This window comes from Sminthopsis crassicaudata, chromosome 4 (genome assembly GCF_048593235.1).
Source record: "Sminthopsis crassicaudata isolate SCR6 chromosome 4, ASM4859323v1, whole genome shotgun sequence".
Taxonomy (NCBI): domain Eukaryota; kingdom Metazoa; phylum Chordata; class Mammalia; order Dasyuromorphia; family Dasyuridae; genus Sminthopsis; species Sminthopsis crassicaudata.
Window position 1 is genome coordinate 444,875,345 of NC_133620.1, and position 25,188 is coordinate 444,900,532.

General features: G+C 38.7%; 1 protein-coding gene across 2 annotated transcripts; it reads right to left on the minus strand.

The window, feature by feature from the left end:
- Positions 1–1,707: 1,707 nt before the first annotated feature.
- LOC141541445 (C-C motif chemokine 3-like) lies at positions 1,708–24,781 on the minus strand. Of its 2 annotated transcripts, none has more exons than XM_074265554.1 (4): positions 24,571–24,781; positions 4,043–4,200; positions 3,864–3,969; positions 1,708–1,912 (listed from the first exon to the last, which is right to left on the minus strand). In XM_074265554.1, exons 2-4 carry the CDS (start codon positions 4,116–4,118, stop codon positions 1,825–1,827), a joined length of 270 nt encoding a protein of 89 aa, XP_074121655.1. In that variant the 5' UTR covers positions 4,119–4,200; positions 24,571–24,781; the 3' UTR covers positions 1,708–1,824. The 2 variants fall into 2 exon arrangements, with proteins under 2 accessions (XP_074121655.1, XP_074121656.1); XM_074265555.1 differs by lacking the exon at positions 24,571–24,781 and adding an exon at positions 4,850–4,882.
- Between the last annotated feature and the right edge of the window lie 407 nt (positions 24,782–25,188).

Below are 25,188 nucleotides of genomic sequence, written 5' to 3' on the forward strand. Positions count from 1 at the left end.
AAGAAAAAGAAAATATTAAAAATTAAGCATCTCCTATGTGCTAAGCACTGTAACAGTGGAGATACAAATAATCAATCCATCAAGAAGCATTTATTAAGAACCTACTATGTGCTAGGCACTGGACTAAGCATTTTGGATACAAAGAAAGACAAAAAACATGAGCCCTGAGCTCAAGGAGCTCACCTTGTAATGGGGGAGACATCACGTAAACTACTATGTGCATACAAGCTATCTACAAGATAAATGGGATGTCAGCCCAGAGAGAAAGCACAAGTTGGGGTAGAGAACAGAAAAGATCTCTTCAGCAGATGGAATTAGTGGCTTGAATTAAACCTATTTAAGAGGGATGGTTAAAGAGGGAAAGAATTCCAAGAATGGGGAAGAGACTGAAAAAAAAAAAATACTGAGTATCATGTATGAAGAACAGCAAGAATTCCAGTATCTCTGGGTATTGAAAAATACAGAGGAGTAAAAAGCATGAGAAGGCTAGAAAGACTGGAAAGAGCCAAGTGATGAAGAACTTTGAATAATAAAGAATGATTGAATGTATCTTCAACATAAAGAAGATCTAATTCAGTTCCACTTGATCAATGATGGACAGAAACAGCTACACCTAGAGAAGGAACACTGGGAAATGAGTGTAAAATGTCTGCACTATTGTCTTTCTACCCAGGTTACTTATACCTTCAGAATCCAATTTTTACAATGCAACAAGAAATTGGATTTTACAAACAGATATTGTGTCTACTGTAACACATTTAACATGTATGGGATTGCCTGTCATCTAGGGGAGGGAGTAGAGGAAGGAAGGGGAAAATTTGGAAAAATGAATACAAGGGATAATGTTGTTAAAAAAAATTACCCGTGCACATGTACTGTCAAAAAAAATTATGATTATAAAATTAATAAAAAATAAAAAAATAAAAATAAAAATAAAAATAAAAATAAACAAGGGGGGAAAAAAAAAGAATGATCAAATGTGGATAGAACACCAGTCCTAAGTCAGGACGACCGGAGTTCAAATCTGACCTCAGACACTTAACACTTCCTAACTGTGTGACCCTGGGCAAGTCACTTAACCCCAAGTGCCTCAGCAAAAAAAAAATCAAATGATATTTGATCATAGAAGTAATAGGGAGCCAATGGAGTTCCTTGGATAGAGGGAAGGAAGATAACATGGCATCAGACATGTTTTAGGGCAATCACTTTGACAAGAAGTAAAGGACAAATTAGTAGGGAAAGCCTTGAAGTGGAGAGACCAGGAGAATAGTCTACATAAAAGATGATGGATGAAGGCCAGCCCCAGTGAGGAAGCCATGTCAATAGATAAAGGGAGACCTAGAAAAAGAGATATTTTGAAGGTAGAAAAGAGATTTGAAAACAGATTCAAATAGGAATAGAATATGAAACTGAGGTTATGAACCTGAGTGACTGGGAAGAGAAGGTGGGAGTTGGGGAAAGTTAGTCATTGAAAAACAAAAACAGGTCTAGAGAAAAAAAAAGTGGAGAGACAGGAGTCCTGAAATCTGGAGGTGGAAGGAAGATGCCAGTTCCTTCTCATCATAAACCTGAGCCCCGTGGCTGTCCCAGTCTCTGATATGGATCAGTTCAGGAAAGTAGGTAAGAGAAATAAAATCCATTCAACCCATATCCCCAGGAAAAAAAAAAAAGAGTTTTGCTTTCAAACATTTTTATTCTCCCCCAGACAGTGGCAGGAGCGTGACCTGTTTCCATCCATTCTTCTGGGGTGGGAATAACAGGTTTGAGGCTGCGGACAGCACTAGCAAAAGGGCAGTGCTCCAGCTGATCTTCCTTGGTCCTAGCTTAGCCCAGGCCCAAGTTTTTCATATACCTCTGGACCCAGTTGACAGCTGGATTGGCACAGACTTTCACTCCCTGTTTGGTTTCCAACCTAAGGATTGAAAAGCAGATGGAGTCTATTCAGAGAAGCAGCTAAAATTAAATACCCTTCTTTTCTCATTTTTCCCTCTCTGCATCCTGACTTTTGCCCTCGTCTCCCCAGGTCTAGGAGTCCCTCTCTCTGTAGCATCTCCTTGGTATCCTCCCTAGGGCATCTCTCCCATCCTTCAATGGGAGCAGCTCCTACTCAGAATGTCATGTAACGGACATCAGGTCCATACTAGATCATCTTGGTCTGCTGGGAAGTCTTAAAGCCTTTTCTAAACTAGCTTCTGCCATCATGTGATCTTCCTACCACAACTCTACACAGAGGCCTGCAAAGAGCTCTAACTCTAGAATCGAAAGTCCATCTCTGCTACTTTCTCCCTGTGGGACCATAGAAAACCCTCCTCAACTCTCAAGGCCTTAGTTTCCTTCTCAATAAAATGAATAATTTCCAAGGTCCTCCTTATCTCTCAATCCTATTCCCCCATCCCTCTCATGCATCTACACTCTGAGGTTTGGGAGGATTCTTCAATGGTTGGGGAATGTGCCTGGTTTTTTTTCTGTTAGGACAAGGACTTTTGGGAGCCCCATTTTTCTCCCACTCCAATTGACATCACTACCTTCCCTTCCCACCCCAGAATAATCTCAAGGCTTTTGAAAAATGAAAGATGGATCTTTCCTAAAGGTCAGGTGGCCTGTGACCTGTGAATAATTGTGTATGTGAATAATCAGTGCATATTATTTATTATATCATTGTATATTATACTATAGCAATGCATCATAAATACTTATAAAGCTATATCGAAATATTTACAATTATAATAATATATAATATAATTATAATTATTTATAACATGATTAGAGCATCATCAATTTAGAATTGGAAGGTCAGAAATCATCCCATCCTAGGATTATCGATGTGTTAAAGGGACTATAGAAGGCCATCAAGTCTAAGAGGCTCAAAGAAAGTGAAAGGAGATACCACTTATTACTTTTGTGGCTTCTATGGATAAGGCAGGGATTTAAACCCAGGCTTTTGACTTCTAGGCATCTAGTGGATAGAATGACAAGTCTGGTATTCCAAAGACCTGAGTTCAAATTCAGCCTCAAACACTCACTAGTTGTGTGACCCTAGGCAAGTCACAACCCTGTTTGCCTCAGTTTCCTTATCTGTCAAATGGCCTGGAGAAGGAAATGGCAAAGCATTCCAATATTTCTGCCAAGAAAACCCCAAATGGAGTCATGAAGAGTTGGAAAATTAATAACAACTACTTTTGACTCATAATTCAATTCTCTTTCCAGGCTATCACAATGACTTCCTAGAATCAATTTCTCCCTTTTAGTAAAGTAGGGAGTTGGAAATTACCTGGATTACAGTATATCAAAGAGGAAAAGGACTTCAGAAGCCACTTAGTCTGGCTTGCACAGAAACCATATTCCTGTCTACAACAACTCGTCCCAAATGGTTAGACGCCCTCTGGCTGATGATGTCTAGTGAAGGAGAAACCACGACTCTTCAAATTTAGGATGTACAGAGGCGGTACAGAGGCCAAAGCAGTGAGTGAGGTAGGACTCAGAGGACCAGGGCTCACCTCCCACTTCTTATGGTTATCACCTATGTGTCTCTGACAAGGTCTCTTTAATCTTCTAGGTCTCTAGGTTTTCTTATCTATTAAATCAGGTGTTTTTCCTGGTCTCTAAGGTTCCTCTCGACTCTAGAGCCATAATCAGAAGAGAATTGTGTTTTTTCCCCCTACATTGATCCCTTTCTGAAATTTCTACTTATTGTGCTTAGTCCCATGGGATAGAATCAAGCAAGACAAGTCTAAATCCTCCCCACTGGATTCCTTGGAGGTTCTCGGCCTTTGCCAAGGACTGATCTCCATGCCCATGCTGTCCATGAACAGCACCCATCTCCTCTTATCTTTTCAAAGACCCTCAGCACATGAAATACTCACAGAACTCCAGGCTTGGGGCACAGGGAGCTGGTCCAAGCATAACCAATCACCAGAGACTGTGGGATGCGATGGTTGACGAAGTTGTTACAGCAAGGGGTGACGTCAGCTGTGAAGGAAGAAGCTGAATGAGGACCCAGGAAAGGGGACTTGGAACGACTGGAAAAAGAAAATGAACTTACCTCGTTGGACTGAAACTATCGAGCAGAAATCAGCAAGGAGGAGGAAGAAGACAGCCACAAAGACTTTCATGGTCATGATGAGGAAAGTGGAGGAGAGTTCAGCTTGACCTTGACCTTGACTGATTCCTTAGTGACCAGGACCTTGTTCCGGGTGAGCTCTTTGGGGATGTCAAGAGAAGGGAACAGAAATAAATTTTCATAGAAATTGGATTTCTTATTTAAGCAGGTCACTGTGCTTTGAAAATAAGGTAACTAAGGCTTGGGTCAGAGACAAAGTAGGAAACCGAGAGGAACAGAGCCCTCCAGGCTGTTGCCACAATCCAATACAATAATCTAACAGAATAAATATGTGCCTACTGTGTGCCAGGCATTATATTAAGCACCGGAAATACAAGTAATAAAAAGCAAAAAAAAAAACAGTCCCTGGACTCAAAGAATTTACAATCTAAAGAGGAAAACAACATGCAGGAAAGGGGAAGAACACAGAATTGGGGAGGGAGGTGATACACCAGAGGAGGAATTGTCCCATGGATTTGAAACCAGGCAGGACAACAAATGCAAAGGTGAGTGAGGATCTCATAATCCAGTTTCTGTCCTCTCTTAAGGAGAAGCCCTGGAAGGAATTTGGTACTCCTGCCTCCAGACTTCCAATCCGAGAGGAGAGAAGGCTGAAAAAGGTAGTGTCAATCTAGGACTGGGGTTAGCAGGATGGGGGAGAGTTTAGAAGTGATGAGTTTTTCCTGGGAGGGCCATCTTTCTCTGTGAAGTTGAAATCAGGGAGAACAGCAAATGCAGAAAAGTTAGTACCAGATCTCACTCAGACAACCCAGGTTGTTTCCACGCTTGTCATGAGGTTAATAAGTTACTATCCCTCCCACCTGGCTTCCACATAAGAGAGAGGCCCTCCTGGCACCAACACTGCTTCTTACTTAATGAAATGGGACAGCAAGGACTTTCTCAATAGAACATTCCTTCCATAAACTCAATACCCCCTCTCCCATAAATCTCTCTGTTTCTAGGAGTCTTTTAAGTGACTTCTGTGGTTTTCTACCTGTTTATGGATTTCTTCAAGTCCTTTGCAAAATTTGCATTTCTTTTTCTGTGTGGAAATAATCTCTAACACTCCTTATCCATCTCCTAGCTTTGAGTGATCTTGTAGGGAAACAGTTTTCTACCAGGACTAAGCCATCACCTTTTGCTCCTAACAGATTCATCTAATAAAGAAAAGGGGGGGGGATAGTCTGGCAAAAAATAGCCACTTTCTCCTTACTTATCATTTGTCCTGGGAGTATGAAACCCTAAATTAAATCATTTTGTCAAATATAACTGAGGGCTTTGTTTCCACCTATATAGAAGTCAAAAAGATGTAATCCTATGCTGGGGCTGAGAGTGCAACTAAGGAGCTGTTAGCCAGCCTTTTGCAGAAGAGATCCCAGTCACTACATGCTGAAAAACTGAAGCAAAGATGGCGTGAGGGCGTCTGAAGTAGTGATTCCAACAAATGGTAGCAGAGAGCAACATCCAGAAGAGATGATATGTCCAGAAGCTACAAAATACACAACATCTCATGGAGATTAGCAGGGACTAGCAAAGTAATATGCCAAATGGAGACACTCTGGGACCAGAAAAGAAACACACCAATGGACATCATGTACTGGTTGTCACTATGATATTAATGGAGACCCTGGTGGAGTCCTGTGGGGAGATATGCTGAGCAAAAGCATTATACCCAGTGGGAAGTGTGTAGTGGTAGCAACATGAGATCTCCAGAAGACACTAGCGGTTATACAGAGCAAGATATATAAGTTGCCTCTCCATAAGAGGCTAGCCACACATGTTTTCCATATCCATGTGCCCCCTTTTATACATGACCATCAGAATAAATCCTGAAAGGTTCATCCTAGAAAACATCAAGACCAACCCTTTCATTTTATCAATGTGACAAAGTACCTTGTCTGATGGATTTAAAACTGAAAAGGCCATCTATTGTCATTCTCTCATTTTCTCAAATGGATCTCAGAGTGACTTCCCTAAAATCACATAGATAATAACATTCAAATTCAGGTCCTCTGACAGTCCTCTGTCTTCCATGTACTTTTCCATAGTAACATTTTCCATAAAACACTTCTAAATTCTTTTTCTTAAAGACTAGAACTGATAAACTTTCAAGGTTTTCCTATTTAGAGATTTATAAGAAAGAAAAACTTTAGAGTAAGGATTCTTATTCTAGGGTTCACAGATCATTGCCAAGGTTTTTTGGTGGGAAAGGGCAGGATATAAACATAGATGTGAACCTGTAAGTGAAATTTCACCTTTCTTTCAATTATTTAAAAGCATAATTCTGAAAATGCGGTGTCCCTCCTAACAGGGATCAGGTAAATTAAAAGAAGAGGTCAGAGGAAAAGAAGCTACAGATCATAAGATCATCTACTTCATGTCTATTAATCTACCAAAAAAAAATGTGTTGCACGTATGATATCCATTACCCCAAACCTGCAGACTGGAAATATCAAAATAGTCTATCTACTTTATGGCTCTCTATGTATTGCACAATTCGTGTTAATCCTCATGTTTCACTTTCAACTGCAACTGTCAGCTAGCCCCTGGAGAAAAATACAAAAATAAATTACTGAGCCAAACAAATTGAAGATGGTGTATCTTTGAGCAATGGACAAATTAAAGGAAGATTGGGAATTCCTAGAAAGACAGGGAAAGTCTTCTAGAAGAAATACTCAAACTACTAGTTAAACTTTTGATACCAGAGTTTTAAAGCATTTGTTTCTCAATTCAGATCACAGATCTGCAGCTACAATCCAGGTCTGCAGTGGTTCTGTAAATCGCAAGCACACGGAGAGCTTGTATTCACAGCAATAAACTCAAGATTAGAGATGTTGTACAGTCTTTAAAGAGAAATATATTAAATACAGTGCTTGATCACTGTTGAATACTATTTTAAGATCTTCTTATGAATGAAACACCAAGTGGCACTTCTTGCTGCAGGCTTTTCCATTCATTACTTCAGTGATTTCTTATTGTTGTCTTTCATTCTCAGCAAGGATCATGACATTAGGGAAGTGATGCCATAATATGAAAATAAATAGGATTTAAGTGCCTTCAGGCTGTGCAAAGTCACCAGCCTCATTCTCTCCTCTGGAGCTATCTGGATCCACTGGCAAGATCTAGATCAAGATGACTGAAGATGGCCCTGGATGCACTGGGAGACATTAGCCTTTTTAGACTAACATCTTATTTTTAGACACAAGGAGCTTTCTATTTGTTGTGGGAACAATGATCAGGAATGAGGGGCTGATCCTGAAGATACAAGCAAGATTTAGGAACTTAAAGAATAACGGCCAATTCTATTCGCATAAATGGCTAATAGGTGTACTTCTGACTTGTCATAAAATCTCTAGCTGCCTTGTAAGCATGCCAGTGCTGTAGGTGGAAGAGGTGTCTCAAAATAAAGTGACTTATTCAGCTAAACATGTATAATTATTAACCATAAAGAATAAAACACAAACAAGTATAGCCAAAAAAAAAAAAAAAAAAAAAACAGCATTTAAAATTGGAAGAAACCAGAGAATCTAATTTGACCCTGTGAATAATAGGGGAGGAAGTAATTAACCAACATGCTACAGGCGGAGAATAGTAGTTGCTCTTTGAGCCCAGCTCTTCCAACTACAAGCTTTATTCTTCTTCCAGTATGCCTTTTTCTTTATCACTGTTACTTCCCAAGAAAAGTTCTCTTTTCTTCCCAAAGCCCATGCCATTCTCCCTTGCCCTCCTGCTTCTCCCTGAGATCCCTCTAGATGAAAAAAGTACTATCTAAAGCAAATCCACTGATAGCCCCTTGCCCACAATGCAAAGCACCCAAACCTCCATCTTTTACTTCCCAAGATGGTTGGGACCACTGACCAGACCTTGTTTGAGAAACAACTGGAAGTCGGCACTCTTTCCAAAAAAAGCAAAGTGAAGTGAATGTTGAAGTTTCCGGCGTATATGTGATTACTAATGGCCCTCCCACTTCTGTAAATCTTGTAACTCCACGATTTTTAGATCCTACCACGGCTACCAAGAGCTCTAACTTGAAAAGCTGCCAGATGCTTGGGGCAAGATCAGGATACTCAATTAGCTTATTGGCAGATCCCTCTCCTCCCTGATGAGAATGAGCTCACAGACTGTTCTCCAGCTCAGCCAACTATGGAAGGAAAGCAAGTCCTAAGGGGAGTCTCTCATGGAAGTGTGATTGATTCAGGACAAAACTATTAGAAATAACAATTAAATGTGCCTGACAAATTATCTTATCAAGAAGAAAGGAACCTTACAGAATACAATAAACCACTAACTTTATTTTCATTTTAAGCTTCCCTTTTCATTACTGTGTATATTTCTCTTATTATTAATGATTTAGAGAATCTGTAATGGTTGCAAGATTTTTGTTCTTGTAGTTATCTTTTAATGTTTGCTCATTTGTTTTTACAGACATTTATTATTCCCCTCCCCTATAATCATAAAAAGATAAAGAAAACCATCATAACAAATATGCATAGTTCTCCCATGTTGACCATTGATAACTTGCATCTCTTCTTCTGAGAACCCCGGTAGTATTTGTCAAATAGCCAGTCCTTATCGGGTTGGATATTTGAGTTAATCAAATATTGTGTTTCTATGCTCATTTGCTTCTGGATCTCATGTTCCTAATCTGTTCTACTAATCAACGTTTCTAATTTTTTTAACCAATACCAAAATTTTTAATGATCACTACTTTGAAGTACAATTTGAAATCTGGTGTTGCTATGGCCTCTTTTCTTTCAGGTTTTTTTTTTCCTCATTTTCTTTTGAGATTCTTGATTTTTTGTTCTTTGGGTAAATGTAGCTATAATTTATTATATCTATAAAATAGCTCTTTGGTGATTTGATTGGTATGATATTGAATATGTAAATTAAATTTACATATCCATCATTCCTGATCTAGTCCAACAATGAAACAGTTACTGTCTCTCCAGTTATTCAGATGTCTTTATTTCTATAATTGTTGAGGTATTAGAAATGAGAGGAAGAGATTCCCTGGCCCATGTTGAGTAAGAATTCACAATCCCAAATGCAGGAGAGGTTTGTGGCAAAAATGGGTTTATTACATTGAGAAATAACTTCTCAGCAGGCTCTTCCCAAAAGGAATTAGCAAAGACAGGTTTTTAGCAAAGATAGGTTTACACTGAGAAGAAACAACTTCCCAGAGGGCCAAATGCTGTTAGGATTTTTATCAAAGATTTGGGGTTCAGCCTTTGATTATATTGGGTTTTTAAGGCCCGAAGCTAGGAAGTGATCTCCCGATAAATTTGAGGGACTAATTTTTAATTCAATAAAGTATGGTGAGTATGCCCCAGGCCAAGATCTCCAATTGAATCATAAGTGGACCTCACTATGGGAGTTTCCTCTAGGAACAGGAGGGTGGGGCCCCTCCCAGAGGCCAGGAGGGGTTGAAATTTTAGGTTTTTTCTAACCCAGGTCCACACCCCCCAAAGATCAAGGGGACACAGTTTACATCAAAATGAGTATTTTGAAGTTATATTTACATAATTCCCATATGTGTTTTTGTAAATAGATTACTAAATATTTTCTATATCCCTGTTATTTCTTTGTGGAATTTTAGACCCATGATTTTCTCTTCAAGCTTTTGAAAATAAATCAACTATTCAAGGCAATTTCAATAGACTTGGGATGGAAAAAACCATCTTTATCTCAAGAGAAAACTATGGAGACTGAATGTGGATCAAGCATAGCATTTTTACCTTTTTGTTATTATTATTGTTTGCTTTGCTTGGCTTTTTCCTCAAATTTTTTCTTTTGCTTTTGATTTTTCTTGTGCAGCATGACAAATATGGAAATATATTTAGAACTGCACCTGTTTAACCTATATTGGATTGTTTGATGTCTGGGGGTAAGGGGAAAAGGAGGAGAAAAATTTGGAACACAAGATTTTGCAAAAGTGAATGTTGAAAATTATCTTTGTGTGTATTTGGAATAAAAAGCTATTCTAAAAAATCAATCAATCAATATGATTTCCAAATTCTCAGACATTGAGTCCCCTATAAAAACATGAGAAACTTGATTCTTTTAACCACATGAAAATCCCCAGTTCTCTGAGAGATCTATCCTTCTCCAAACATCCTCTAGTTTATCAATACCCTCCTTTAAATATGTTGTTTACAAATAATACAGTATCTTAGATGCTGTCTGAGTATAGCCGAGTATATTGCAGATCTTAGAACTGCACACTGTCTCTCTTAATGTAGCCTAGAATGACTTTAGACTGTTTTCTCTGCTATGTCAAGTTTACAGTTCCATAAGGCACCTAGTTCCACTTTTGAATGAAGTCAAACCTCACCCATTTTAAATTCTAGATCCTTGGACTCCTGAGTTGAGGAGAAGGGAGCCCTCTTGTTCCTCTTTATACCAGTATGAGAAACTAATTTAGTAGACATATGAGTTAGCATATGAGAAGGTAGAGAGAATTGGGCAGGAGAGAATATTCCAATCAGGATGATTCCCCTGGGTTTGTGGGGAGGGAAAGAAAGGGAATCCACAACAGAGGATTACAGGGAAAAGTAGGATGGTCAGGGATATATGGCACTCAAGAGAAAGGTACCTAGTATAGAACGATACTACAGAAGGAGAGAGGAAACCCAAATGTTTAAGACCTTAAAAGCAAACAAAACTTTATATGTGTGTGTGTGTGTGTGTGTGTGTGTGTGTGTGTGTGTGTGTGTGTGTGTGTATCTCCATAGGTCAGAAGCCTGAGCTATGGATTCGATACTTACTGAAGGCAATCGATTTCCTCCCCACTCTTAGCTAAAATAGAGATGTCGAAAGGGAAACCTCCCACTCTCCTCAAGTCTCCCTCCACCCAGCAGAGTTATTTCATCATCCCATCACAGGCTGGCCACCCATAACCTTCTCCACCTCTTCTTGGGGTAACAGAAAACACATTACGCCCACAACAAAGAAGACAAAGGACTTTTCAAGAGTTCTGTTTGGAGGAGGGAAAAGGGAAGCTCTGATCAATCTAGATATAACTCATCTGGAATAGTCACAGCCAGGACCAACTTCTGCTGTCTACAGAAAATAACAAGGATAAGAGTTTAACCCTATAAGGAAAGGAGGATGTTGAGAGAGAGGTAGACAGAGAGACATAGACACAAAGAGACAGAGAGAGAGAGAGAGAGAAAAAAGAGGAGAAAAAGGAGAGAGCAGAAGATGAAGAGGATGGAGGAGAAGGAGGAAGAGCTTAGTTGATATAGTCAAAGCACAATTATATTGTGCTTTAAGATTTATCAAGTATTTTCCATAAATATTCCTGTGAGATAAGTAGTGAACATATTATTGTTTCTGTTTTGGTTTTGTTTGTTTGTTTGTTTTGTTTTGTTTTGTTTTTGATGAGGAAACTTAGATTCAGAGAATTGAAATAACTTGCTTAAAGTTTTGAAAATAGATATGGAGAAAATATGTAACAACCCAGAAGGGTTACTCCCCCTAATTCTTGCTTTGAATTTAAAGGTTGGGTTGCCAAAGGGCAGAGGTTAACTCAGGTTTTAGGGTAATCTGTGGGTGTTTAGTCCTAAAACTATGGCTCATAAGCCCCCATTAGTAAATTTCCCATTACCACTCAACCAGTAGAAACAATTAGTCCTTAGCAAAAGAAGCCACTAAGACTGTATAGTAAAAACAGTAGTTGGCTCTGAGCTGGCTCTCCGTCCAATATACCATGTTGTCTTTTAACACCTAAGCCACTATTCTCTAAATATTATATACCCCTGTAAGCAACAAAGTTCCCAGATGTGCTTTCATCTTGAATCATTATCACCCCAGGCCCAAAAGTAAATAAAATTCAAAAGAGGCCATGGAAAAGACACAGGTTATGAAAGGAAGAGATTACTTTGGGTAGCTTAGAAAGTGAGAAGGCATTATGAAGGCAATTAGACCAAAGTAGAATCTTTCTAATGTAGGTTGGGCTGGAGAAGCAAGAGGAGATTGAAAGGGAATACAGAAAGGAAGGTAGGAACCCAAATTAAACATCCAAATTTCCTACTAGGCAATGCTTTAGAAATAACATAAAGCAGAAAGTTGCGCTTTCTATAGAAGTCTATAACCAAGCCATCTGGGCTCACATGATGTATCATTCCTACCTACCCTACATCCTCCTTGAGGTGGACCATGTCAGGAACCAAGGGTAACTCGCACAGATATATCTAGTCATCAAACATGCAACCCACGGTCTCTGTGGCTGCAAAAATTAAATATCTGCATTATGTGGTGAAGGTGAGAAGCCAGAGGGAAGAGAGGAGCAAGGCGTTTGCCCCCCTTCCTACTCAGATGTAGAGTGGAACAAATTATTCTTACCACCCAAGCTAATTACAGAGAAATACACATGAATGTTTTGGATTAAAACACAGTAGGATAGAAAAAGGTAAAAGCAGGATGCCCTGGACAAAAAACACTGAACTAAAACCAGAAGAACTGGCATCTAACTGCTTGTGCCAATTAAAAAGTCTTTTAGGGCAGCTAGTTGATGCAGTGGATAGAGCACCAGCCCTGAAGTCAGGAGGACCTGAGTTCAAATCTAGTCTCAGACACTTAACACTTTCCTAGCTGTGTGACCCTGGGCAAGTCACTTAATCCCAATTGCCTCAGCAAAAAAAAAAAAAAAAAAAAAAAAGTCTTATAAACTTCTGCCCCTTCACTAAATTCCCTAGGTGATGATAGTGATGAGCAAAAATAAAAAGAATGGTGGGGAGAGGGAGAGTTTAATTATGGCACCTTCTACATTGACAGCAGTTAGGTGTTCAATGGATAGAACACAGCTTGGAGTTAGGAAGACCTAAGACAGCCTCAGACATTTACTAGCTCTGTGACCCTGGACAAGCCATTTAATGTTCTTTGTTTTAATGCACTGGAAAAGGAAATTTTTCGCAAAGAAAACCCCGCACAGATAGGGGGTTGTGAATCACTAAGAGTTGGACACAACTGACAACTGCTATCACCTTCACAGATCATTAGTATGTAAAAAACTATGGAGTAGAAGAGAAGATGGGAAGCACTTTCCCATTTCACAGGTGGGGAGACTGAGGACAACTGAGAAGAAATAGCTTTGTTTAGTATCTCTTCAGGAAATCTAGCCTGAAGTCAGAAGCTGGGCACAGGTTTATCTGCAGAAAGGAAGTGAGGAAGCTTTCTCTGCTTTGGACATTTGAGAAATAGTAGGAATTAGCTAAAGAAAATACAGGTCAGGAGTTCTTGAAAAGAATATCCTTTAGATAAATGTGAATCACAGGTCTTGACCCTGGGGAACTTCCCAAGAGAAGCTCACAAACCATATGATTACTGGGATCCCAGTCCAGGAAACGGAATAGAATCCAGTTTCACTTTCTCTGGGTATGGATTTGGTTTCTTAACATCACTCTTGTTGGCTCCTAATTTGGAAAAAGAGATTTGTGGTAGGGATAGACATAGTAGCAGCATTGAATAAGTAGCTGCTCCTTGTTTTTTTGTCCTTCCTTCTCAAAGAGAACCATGACATCAGGGAAGTGATACCGTGACATGCAAGTGAATGAGGGAGGTTTGTGCAAGGTCACCTGCCTCACTTTCCCCTCCAGAGCCATTTGGGTCCAGAGCCCAGATATAGATCAGGAGGACTGGAAATGACCCTGGATGACATGAGAGTCCCCCTTGGTTTTTTTAAACTAAGGTCTTCAAAAGGTCTCCGTTTGACAGACTGCACCCATTCTGTGATGAAGGTTTGATAGCAATGTAGGCAAAGAATCTCCTCTTTCAACTAGTTTTAAAACAACAACAACAAAAAATAAATAAATAAATCTGGGTTTTGGCCAAAGCAGAAATGACTGCTATTTACATCCAATATGAGTCGATCAGGACTCAAACAATGACCAAATGGGGCTTGGCTTGGGACCTATTGGTGGCCAATCAATGAGAATCAGTGTAGTTCTGGTTTAAGTCATGGTTCTTAAAAAGAAATCTATCCTGTAAACCCCAAAATATCTTGGGAGGGTTCAGAGATCTAAAAGAAAAAAAGCAACTTTTTAAGAGCATCTGTAAGTAAAGAATATGATACCATATATGGACAGAGGGAAGGAAGGGAAAAGGGAAAGAAAGAGGGAGGAAAGTGGGAAGGAAGGGAGGAAAAAGAAAGGAAAGAAGGAAGGGAGAAAGGAGGGAGGGAGGGAGAAAGGAAGAGAAGAAGGAAGGAAAAGAGGAAATGGTGAAAGTAAGGAAGGAAAGGAGGGAGGAAGGAACTAGTTTTCCAACTGACCAGCTCTATTCACACACAGGGATTGTCCAAGGACCACGACATCAGGGAGGTAATGCCATGACATGCAAGTGGATTTAAATGAAGGATAAATGAAAAAGAGGTTGCTGAGGTGGAACTTATTAAAATGATGATTAAGGAAGTGGGAGAGGAAATGGGCCTAGGGAATGAGGACTGATGAGATGGGAGTTACAGCAGAATATAGTCAAAGGAGAGATCAGAATTGGTGAGGTAAGAGTTGTAGGAGACAAGAGGCAAAGAGGGTGATTGAAGAATGAGCATTAGAATAGATGGGATCTCAGAACCTGAAGATGAAGGAAATAAAAACTAGTGAGGTGATCTCTTCTGACTTCTGCACTCCTTAACAACATGATAACAGGAGCTTTGAAAGTTACCACACTCTCAAACTTAGACTCACAGAGACCATACATAATCTGCAATTTTGTTTACCCATTCTTGTCCCTAATACCACTATCTGTACATATGGTTGCAGGAAGCTGGGCAGTAACAAAGCTTGCTCTAGGTTTTATTTGGTTTCTTTTTTACCTTTTTACTTTCAAAATATATGTGTAGATAGTTTTCAATATTCACCCTCGCAAAACCTTGTGTTCCAATTTTTTCCGTCCTTTCACCTCATTGCCTCCCTTAAAAAGCAAATAATTCAATATGTGTTAAACATGTGCAGTTGTAGAAATTTTTCCAAAAATTATCATGCTGCACAAAAAAAATCAAATCAAAAAGGAAAGGAAATGAGAAAGAAAATAAAATGCAAGCAAACAACAACAAAAAAGGTGAAAATACCATGTTGCAATCCACACTCAGTCCCCATAGTCCTCTTTCTGGATGCAGATGGCTCTCTCCATCACAATTCTATTGGAATCACTTCATTGTTGCAAAGAGCCAGGTCCATCAGAATTGATCATTGCATATTTTTGTTGCTGTCATGTACAATGATCTCCTGGTTCTGCTCATTTCACTCAGCATCAGTTCATGTAACTGTCTCCAGGCCTCTCTGAAATCATCCGCTGGTTGTTTCTTATAGAACAATAATATTCCATAACATTCATATACCATCACTTATTCAGCCATTCTCCAACTGATGGGCATCCACAGTTTCCAGTTTCTTGCCAATTCAAAAAAAGGCTCCTGCAAACGTTTTTGCACATGTGGATCCTTTTCCCTTTTTTATGATCTTTTCAGGATACAGGCCCAGTAAAGACACTGCTGGATCAAAGGATACCCAGTTTTTCCACATCCCTTCCAACATTTATCATCTTTTCCTGTCTAGCTCAAAGTTTTAAGGGTTCTCCCTGACCTCTCTACCCATCTTTATTCACCTTTTGCAAACGTCTAACATCATTACTATTTGTGCCACTCACTGACACATAGCTTCTCCCATCTGGCATTATTAGTTCAAGTATCTTCTCTAACATGTGTGGGTTTTCCCTCCTCTATTAAAGATTATGTGTCCCCTTGTATAAGGGCATAGACCACATCTTATATTTATTTGTCTCTCCCTCAGCTCCTAGCCTAGGACCTCATACAGAGTGAGCTACTCAAAAATATTTACTAACAGTTTGAGTGATATGTTGAACTAATAAGATATTTGTTGGTTAAATGACTAGAATATACCCAAAAATCTAGATGAAAGAAAAGATCCTTGGCTTCCATTGCTACCCATCTTTGATCACTGTCAAACTGAGATCTTGGAGACCTTAGCTTAATCCAGCTTCTGTAATTTCACAAAAATTGCTAGGAAAACTAGAAAATAACATGTCAGGAATTCAGCATAGATCTATATCACACCCCATACCAAAATAAGGTAAAAATGGGTACATGATTTGGAAATAAAAGATGATACCATAAATAAATTAGGAGAACAAGGAATAATTTTCTTCTAAGATCTTTGGAAAAGGGAGGAATTTATGACCAAAGAAGAACTAGAGAACATAATCAAAGGCAAAATGGACAACTTTGATTACATTAAATTAAAAATGTTTTGCATAAACAAAACCAAAAGAATCAAGATTAAAAGAAAATTACAAAATTGGGAAAAAATCTTTATAGCCAATGTTTCTGATAAAGGTCTCATTTCTAAAATATATAAAGAACTGTGTCAAATAGGGCGAGCAAATATAATAAAGATGGCAATACTACCTAAATTAATCTATTTATTTAGTGTTATACCAATCAAACTCCCACAGAACTATTTTACTAATTTAGAAAAAAATAACAAAATTCATCTGGAAGAACAAGAGGTCAAGAATTTCAAAGGAATTAGTGAAGAGAAAAGCAAATGAAGGTGGCCTAGCTGTACCAGATCTAAAAGTATATTATAAAGTAGCAGTCATCAAAACCATTTGGTACTGGCTAAGAAATAGAGTAGTCAATCAGTGAAATACGTTAAGTTCACAGAACAAAATAGTTAATGACTATAGCAATCTAGTATTCAACAAACCCAAAGACCCAAAGTGAATAAGAATTTACTATTTGACAAAAACTGCTGGGAAAACTGGAAACTAGTATGGCAGAAAGTAGACATAGACCCACACCTAACACCATATACCAAGATAAGGTCAAAATGGGTTCATGATCTAGACATAAAGAATGATATTATAAGCAAATTAGAAGAATATAGGGTAGTTTACCTCTCAGATTTGTGGAAGAGAAGGAATTTGTGGCCAAAGAAGAATTAGAGATCATTATAGATCACAAAATAGATAATTTTGATTATATTAAGTTAAAAAGTTTTTGTACAAACAAAACTAATGCATAAGATTAGACAAGATTAGAAGGGAAGCATTACATTAGGAAAACATTTTTATATCCAAAGGATCTGATAAAGGTCTCCTTTCTAAAATGTATAGGGAATTGGCTCAAATTTATAACAGTTCAAGTCATTCTCCAATTGATAAATGGTCAAAGGATATGAACAGACAATTTTCAGATGAAGAAATTGAAACCCTTTCTAGAAGTGCTCTAAATCACTGTTGAGCAGAGAAATGCAAATGAAGACAACTCTGAGGTACCACTACACACTTCTCAGATTGGCTAAGCTGACAGGAAAAGATAATAAGGAATGTTGGAAGAAATGTGGGAAAACTCACAATACATTGTGCAGTTGTGAACTGATTCAACCATTCTGGAGAGCAGAACTATACCCAAAGGGTTATCAAATTGTACATACCCTTTGATCCAGCAGAGTTTCTTCTGGACTTGTATCATAAGAGATCATAAAGGAGGGAAAGGGACCCACATGTGCAAAAAATGTTAGTGGCAGCCCTTTTTATAAAGGCAAGAAACTGGAAACTGAGTGGATGCCCATTAGTTGGAGAATGGCTGAGTAAGTTATGATATAGGAATGTTATAGAATATTATTGTTCTACAAGAAATGAGTAGCAGGATGATTTCAAAGTCCTGGAGAGATATACAAATAAGATATTGTATTGTATATTGTATGCATATTATACTAAGGTCTAGTACAGAGTAGGTACCATATAAATGCTTATTCTCTCCGTTATTGCAGAGGAGCATTCCATACATTTAAAGTTTGACAAAGTCTGCTCAAATCTGTTCTAACAGCCTAAAACTAAAACCTAGTTGGTTGTTTTTATTTCTTTTCTGAAAGCTGAATATTTACATTTTTATTCATGTAAAATGGCCATTTTCTTTGGGATGGGAGAAGGAGAAGCCTCTCTTAGGCCTTGCCATTATAGAGAGAGTTCTCAGTCTTTGCCAGAGTACACAATCCAAGATATTTAAACCTGGGAAAAACAAAATTTCTCTCTTTATTTTTTTGCAGACAAGATGGAAAGATGGGGGGCAGCTAGGTGGCACAATGGACAGAGCACCAGCCCTGAAGTCAGGAGGACCTACGTTCAAATCTGACCTCAGACACTTAACACTTCCTAGCTGTGTGACCCTGGGCAAGTTACTTAACTCCAGCCTCAAAAAAAAAAAAAAAAAAAAAAAAAAAGATGGAAAGATGGTCTATCTCTTTTATATACTGAATCCATTTGGCAACAATCTTGAGAAATCTGTAGACAATTTATCAGAATCTTATTTTAAAATTGTATTAAATAAAGTGCATATAATTATAAAGTAAAAGCAGTTAATTGAAATACATTTATCAAAATAATTTTGAATGAGGTAAGGAAGTTAATCAGGATTAAGTGATTTGACCAGGGTCATACAATTGACCCTGATCATATATAGTGCCTAAATCCAGATTTGAACTCAGGTCCTCCTGTCTCCAGAGCCAGTGCTCTAGTCACTGAAAATATTTTTTAATCAGGACCCCAAGTTTAGAATCCTTGGTCCAAATGATAGTACAATCAAACCAACATAATACTAACCGAATAACTGGACCCAAAACATAGTCATGAATGCTTCAATGTCATATTGGAAGAACTCAAGTGTGCAACCCACCTTGGGATATCCTTGGCCATGTACTTTTTAATATTGTTGTCAATGACCTAAATAAAAGCATAAATTATATTCTTAATGAGTTTCCAGATGGCATCCAACTAGAAGGGGCAGAGTTTGGATCCAATTAAATGGTATGAAGTTAAATATATCTAAATAACTTTCAGAAGGTAGCAACTTTCTCCACAATGGATGTCTTCATGCAAAGAGAAAATGACCAGTTTTGCTGTGATGTTATAGTTGAAGTTCTTGGTTGGGCTTGAGTTAGACCAAAACTTCTTAAACTGTGAGTTGTGATCCCTTATGGGAAATAAGTAACTGAATGTTGGGATCATGGAATTCCGATCAGTAAATGTTTGATATATATGCCTATTTTATATACCAGGGGTTGCATAAAAAATTTCTCAGGTGAAAAGGGCTCACAAGAGAAAAGGTTTAAGAAGTCCTGGCTTATACTAAGGTCTAATGTGACCATGTGTGGCCACTAAGGCCTCTTCCATCTGAGATTCAGTGATTCTGTGTGTTGTGGCCCTAGAATGACCAGCCCTACCCTCCAGTTCCTTCAGTTCCAGTTCCACCACCCTTGCTGCTCATGGTGTCCCATCACAGCAATCTCCCTTAATTGTTCTCCACAGCAACCCTGGATTCTTCATAACATTAGATGGTCCTAACTCCCAGAATTCCAGTTCCCTTCCTTGAATCACCCAACAACCACCACAGAGCAAGGGCAAGTCACATCCCATTCTCCCCAGTGGCCAAAGATATCCATCCAACAATACACAAGGGCACGGAAAGACCTCTACATACCATACAATCAATGAGGTCCTACAACAGGAGAATATCACCCTTCAAAGGCAACTCTGTCAAGTGACCAAGGAAAATGCTACCTGTCCTCCTAGCTTCAAAGGCTATTTTAACTAATGGGGACGGACCTCTCCATAAATATGGAGGGCTTCTGGTCTTTCTTCAGTAGTCAGACAAGTTTGTCAGGTGAGCAGAAACACTCTCTTTGCCCACTCCCAGCTTTCTTTCTCTATATCTGGCTACTCCCGAGTCTACAACCCTCAGGCCTGAGTCCTTACCTGAATTAGACTGCCTTCTAAAGCGGAACTTCATCAGACCAAACCATATAGATTGTAACCCCTACTGGGACCTACTGAAAATTACTTCATTCTCAAGAGCATTTTGATAAGCCTTTAGCAGCACTCCCCTGAGAAAGAAAGCTGTCGTTTGGAAAATCAGACAGCAGAGATAGACAAAGTTCAATACAAGACCATATCAGCTCTATCCTGGCAATTTAGCCTAATCTAATGGGGAACAAGCCAGCCTTAAGCAATTGTTTCACAGAGAGGTTTGGACCCATCCCTTCAGGAAATCCAAATCCAATAATGTCTTTAAATTGAGGGTTCTTCCTCCATTCATGGAAAGAACTGAATCAATCACTGCTCCCTCCTTCCTGTCTCTCCTCATATCTGATTACATTACTCAAGCAGATCTATAAGGGCCTGACCCCAGGTGAGCCCAGCAAAGCAGACACAGAAGTGTGTGTGTCTATACTCTAGCCAACTGGCCAAGGACTCTGCTAACAGACATGAAAAGAAAGAAGGGATCAAAGCAGAGAAATGGCTGGGTTCTACAATGGGAAAACTACGAACAACACCATGCTCCTGCTAGTTTCCATTCTTCAGCATCTAGGAGGCTGAACTTTCATTTGGCCTGAGAATCCTGAATTCCTGAATCTCACAGCAAAGTTCAGAAAAAGGTCTTGGTGGTTACCTGCAGATTATTCAGAAATGTAAAAACAAAATAATAACCCAAAGTGAGCCAGGTCAAAAATATATCCAATGCTCATATTGGATATAACTCAGTCCTCCTCATTCTCTGTAATCTTAAGGGCATGCTAATTGGCCTTCCACAACCCTGAAATCATACAGATCCCCTTTGGATAGACCTCTGATCTTTCTGCTACATCCAGAACTGCCACAGCCCACCTCATTTTGCATCTGTTACTACTCCCTGACCAAGGAAAGTCTTACACTCCCCAATAATGATTGACATGTGTCTATATGTATATATATATATATATATATATATATATATATATATGTAAATGCATACATATATATGTCTAGATAGATCAACAGACAAATTATAGATAAAAAGAAAAGTTATTAGTTGTTCACTTTATTCCAGATAATCTGATCTGCTTTCTTCCTCCTATCCAATTCTGGACCCAGCTCATCAGCCATACCCAGTGTCTGTCCTAGACATATTACTGAGATCAGTTCTGCAGTAATCCATCCAACTGCATAGAATCATCTGAATAATATATAATATATATAATATAAAGAATATATAAGAATATATACATACATATGTATATATATATATATATTCCTACTTGTAAATAAATTTATAAATACAAATACTGTTAAGTGACCAAGGAAAATGCTACCTGTCCTTCAAAGGCTATCTTAACTAATGGAGCTGGACCTCTCCATAAGTATGGATGGCTTCTGATCTTTCATCAGTCGTCAAACAAGTTTATCAGGTGAGCAGAAACACTCTTTGCTCACTCCCAGCTTTCTTTATCTAGATACAAGAAAGCAACAAAAGGCCTGAATTCAAGAAGGTTATATTCTAATAAAGACAACATGTAAATGGAAATTGGAGGGGGCTGCACATATATGGAAGCATGGAGTGAAGGGACCAGGAAATGATATGGAAGTCTGGGCCCTGGGAAGATAAGGTAAAAGCCCAGTTCTGAGCCTAGGTTACTGGTAGGGAGGAAATGAGGGTTCTAAGTAGGGAAGGCATTTATGAGAATTTGGCAAATATATTCAGGGTCACAAAGGCCAAGCAGTGCCCTTCCTCCTTCCACTGACTGCCCAAGGCATAATTCATTTTGTTCTAGAGGCCATGATCCTAGATGTGGATATATGTATTATCTGATTTGCCCTCTGGGATTCCCTCAACATCATTTTACCTCAAAGATTAATCTAGCTATCTGTCTCCCCACCCTGACCCCATTTAGATTGCAGTGCCATTAATAAAAAAAAAGAACAGCAAGCTTCACTTGTGCCATGATAACATAGTGTTCAGATGCCCAAGACTAGTTCTCATTCTCAGAGCTTGCTAGACCAGTTGCATCAAGCTACCATCTTTACAAAACTGGACTTGAAAAATGCTTACAAGGTTTGGGAGGGAGACCAATGGAAGACTGTATTTCAGATCCACTCTATGGACATGTCATGAGGCCCTTTGGTCTATGTAATACCCTCACTATTTTGTGGTAGCTTATGGATGCCATCTTTCATAAGTGCCCAAATACAAGAGTAATGGTTTTACCTTAAACATGACAAAAAAAAACCTGTGGTCCCATCTCTATGGTTATTCCCTCTAATGGTACAACTCAGAACTATACTTTTTTATCATATGAAACTATTGTTTGTGTTATCCTATAAATTAACCCAACAATCTGGGGACCACGCCTAGATCTCTTAATATTAATGGAAAGCAATGGATAATAAAATATAATATTTCATAACAAAGCAGCTCCAAAAGATTGTAAAGATGAACTTTTTTCCACAGAGGAGTCATAAAAGCACAGTACAACTTTCCAAAGGCAATCTGATCTGTTCTCTTCCTCCTATTCAATTCTAGACTAGCTCATCAATCATATCCAGTATCTGTCCCAGACATATTCCTGAGAAACCAGTTCTGCAGTAGTCCATCTAGCTGCATAAGAATAATCTGAACAATAAGCATTGATAATCCATTTTGTTTTTCCTATGTGGATATTGAGGCTGAACATTTTGAATTATTATGGATCTCATTTAAGAGGTTCTGTAGTACTTAAAGGTTTGAAGTACTATTTGAAGAACAACTATCATGTTGTCAACTACAGTAGGAGCATCAGAGGACCTCACCTTCCCTAGGGAATCCCACTTTGACTTGGCTATCTACTAAAATGGCAGCATACATCATTGGTGAGCATCTACCTCCCTAGTTGTATGCCTCCCTTGACAATAGTCAGAGATAGATAAGGAAAGTAGAGTTAGCAGAAAGAAGATTGGAGTCAGAGGATCTAGGTTTAAACCTAGGACTTGCTGCGTACTAATTATGCAATCTTGAGCCAGTGGCTTTACACTTTAGGACCTCCTCTGTAAAGTGAAGTGACTGGGTGATCACTAAATACCTTTCAGCTCTAATCTCCCAATGTTACAGTGGATTTGGAGCTGGAAGACTTAGGGATGACTCTCAGATTTGCTGCTTAACTCAGTGGATGACCTTGAGTAAGTTATTCTACCTCTTTTGGCCTCAGTTTCTTGACCTATAAATTGGGTGGTGGACTTAGATAAAAAGGTTCCTTTCCTCTAAACTATAATTATCTTTCAACTTTATATGCTTTCAGATTCTGTTTCTCATATAGCAATGAGGTTATTTCTTGCTTTGAGATTACATTGTTTACTGCTTAACAGATAAAAATTCACCTTCCACAGCTTACCAGAACGAGCTTCACTAGCTCACAAATGAATGTCCCAAGCACACATCCTCAGGCTACATTTTATAGTTACATCTTATTCTATCAAAATGAAGGGAATCATGCAGCTATGAACCTCCATGTTCTAAGTTGATCTCATCCAGCCAGAATGTTTTTGACTTAAATGAAATTATTTCTACCCCTCAGATTTCCCCAGTCCTCAAATCATAGAATGTAAACCCCAACTCAGAAAGTTGTAGGCTACTCCAAAAATACTCAGGCCACAAAAGCAGCAAGTTATGGTCAAATAGAACGCCAGACCACTGAGGATACCCTGATGTTAGGCAATTGGATACAGATCCTTTACCTGGAATCTCCACTCTGGTCATCCTTAGAAGAAGCTGGAGTATTGTTCCAGCCAAACCTCAAAATGACCCTAGATTGTGAAACCTATAGTCTTGCCACTTAAACTCTCATTGTTTTAGTCATGTCTTCATTTTCCTGATCCCATGTTGGAGTTTTCTTGGAAAAAATACTGGAGGAATTGGCCATTTCTTTCTCCAACTAGTTTGACAGATAAGGAAACTGAAGCAAATAGGTTAAGTGACTTGTCTAGGGTCATATAGCTATTAAGTGTCAGATTGGAACTCAGAAAGATGAATCTTCCTGATTCCAAATCTGGTACTCTTATCAAATGTACAATCTGGCTGCTCCTTAAACTATTATAGAAAATGCTTACTAAATTCTATTTGACTTGTTCCAAATCCATGGTATTTTTCATCAATGCCTGATTTATTACGTATAACTAGATCTTAACCCTCCAATCCCAAGACCCTCTTTTACCACCAGACCAAGATGAAAGGAAGAAAGAATTCATGAATAAGGCCATGCTGGACTCTTAAAAACCAAGAAGGGAACTTCTAGTACCTTGTCCATTGAAAGGGTTTTAATCAATAAAATCAAACCAGGTGGTTGGGAAACACCACACAGCATTTTCAGTACTTGTTCTCTATCACTTGTACCCCACCCCATCCCCCAAAAACTGAAGCTTACCACACCCACCACCATTTAAAGGAACATATCTTCTGATCTCCAAATTTCTCCAGAACAAATTATGAACCTTAGATAAAGTAGTTCCATCTGTCTCCATGGTCTAGGGCACCCAGAATCCAAAAGATTTTTTTAAAAATCCAAAACTCATGAACCCAATTCACTAAACCTTACCTCTCATGCTGTTGGCAATAAGACTGCACTAACAGATTCAAGGATCCAACACAAGCTTACAGGAACACTTACCCCCACACTTTAGTCTCTTCTCTTTCCAGTGCCATAAAAACAAACTCCATATTCAAGAAGCTTGCACCACCATAACCGACAGCCAGTATGGCCATGGTCCTTTAAGTTGCAAAAGCTAGGCAGGGATAGACAACCCCAAAGCACCAGTGCAGCAATTCTGAACTAATAGTGCCAGGCCAGATAACTGAAGATGAGAGGCGATAAGACAGGATACTAGAACAGGGAAGGCTGCAAAAGATGCTACTAAGCTTGAGGAGAGAAACACATCTTCCAGAGGGGGTCAGTTCTGACCATCCGAAAGTCACTTGGGACAGATACTTAAGCTAGTTAAACATGAATTGATCATTGTGAGAGGAGTCTGAGAAGCTTTGAAATCCAGACCCCATAGAAACCATTGTCAGAAAGAAGGGAACAAGGGAAAACTGGGATGGAGTGGGGAAAGAGAATGAAATTTCCCAAGAAGAAAAGCAATTACTCAAGAAGAAAATTCAAAGATTTTGAACAGAAACAGATAAGATCAACAGGGGAAACATTAACTGAAGGAAATATGCCTCCAAGATCTGAGAAACAAGTTTAGACATCTATAAATATTAAAAAAAAAAAAAAAAAAAAAAAAAA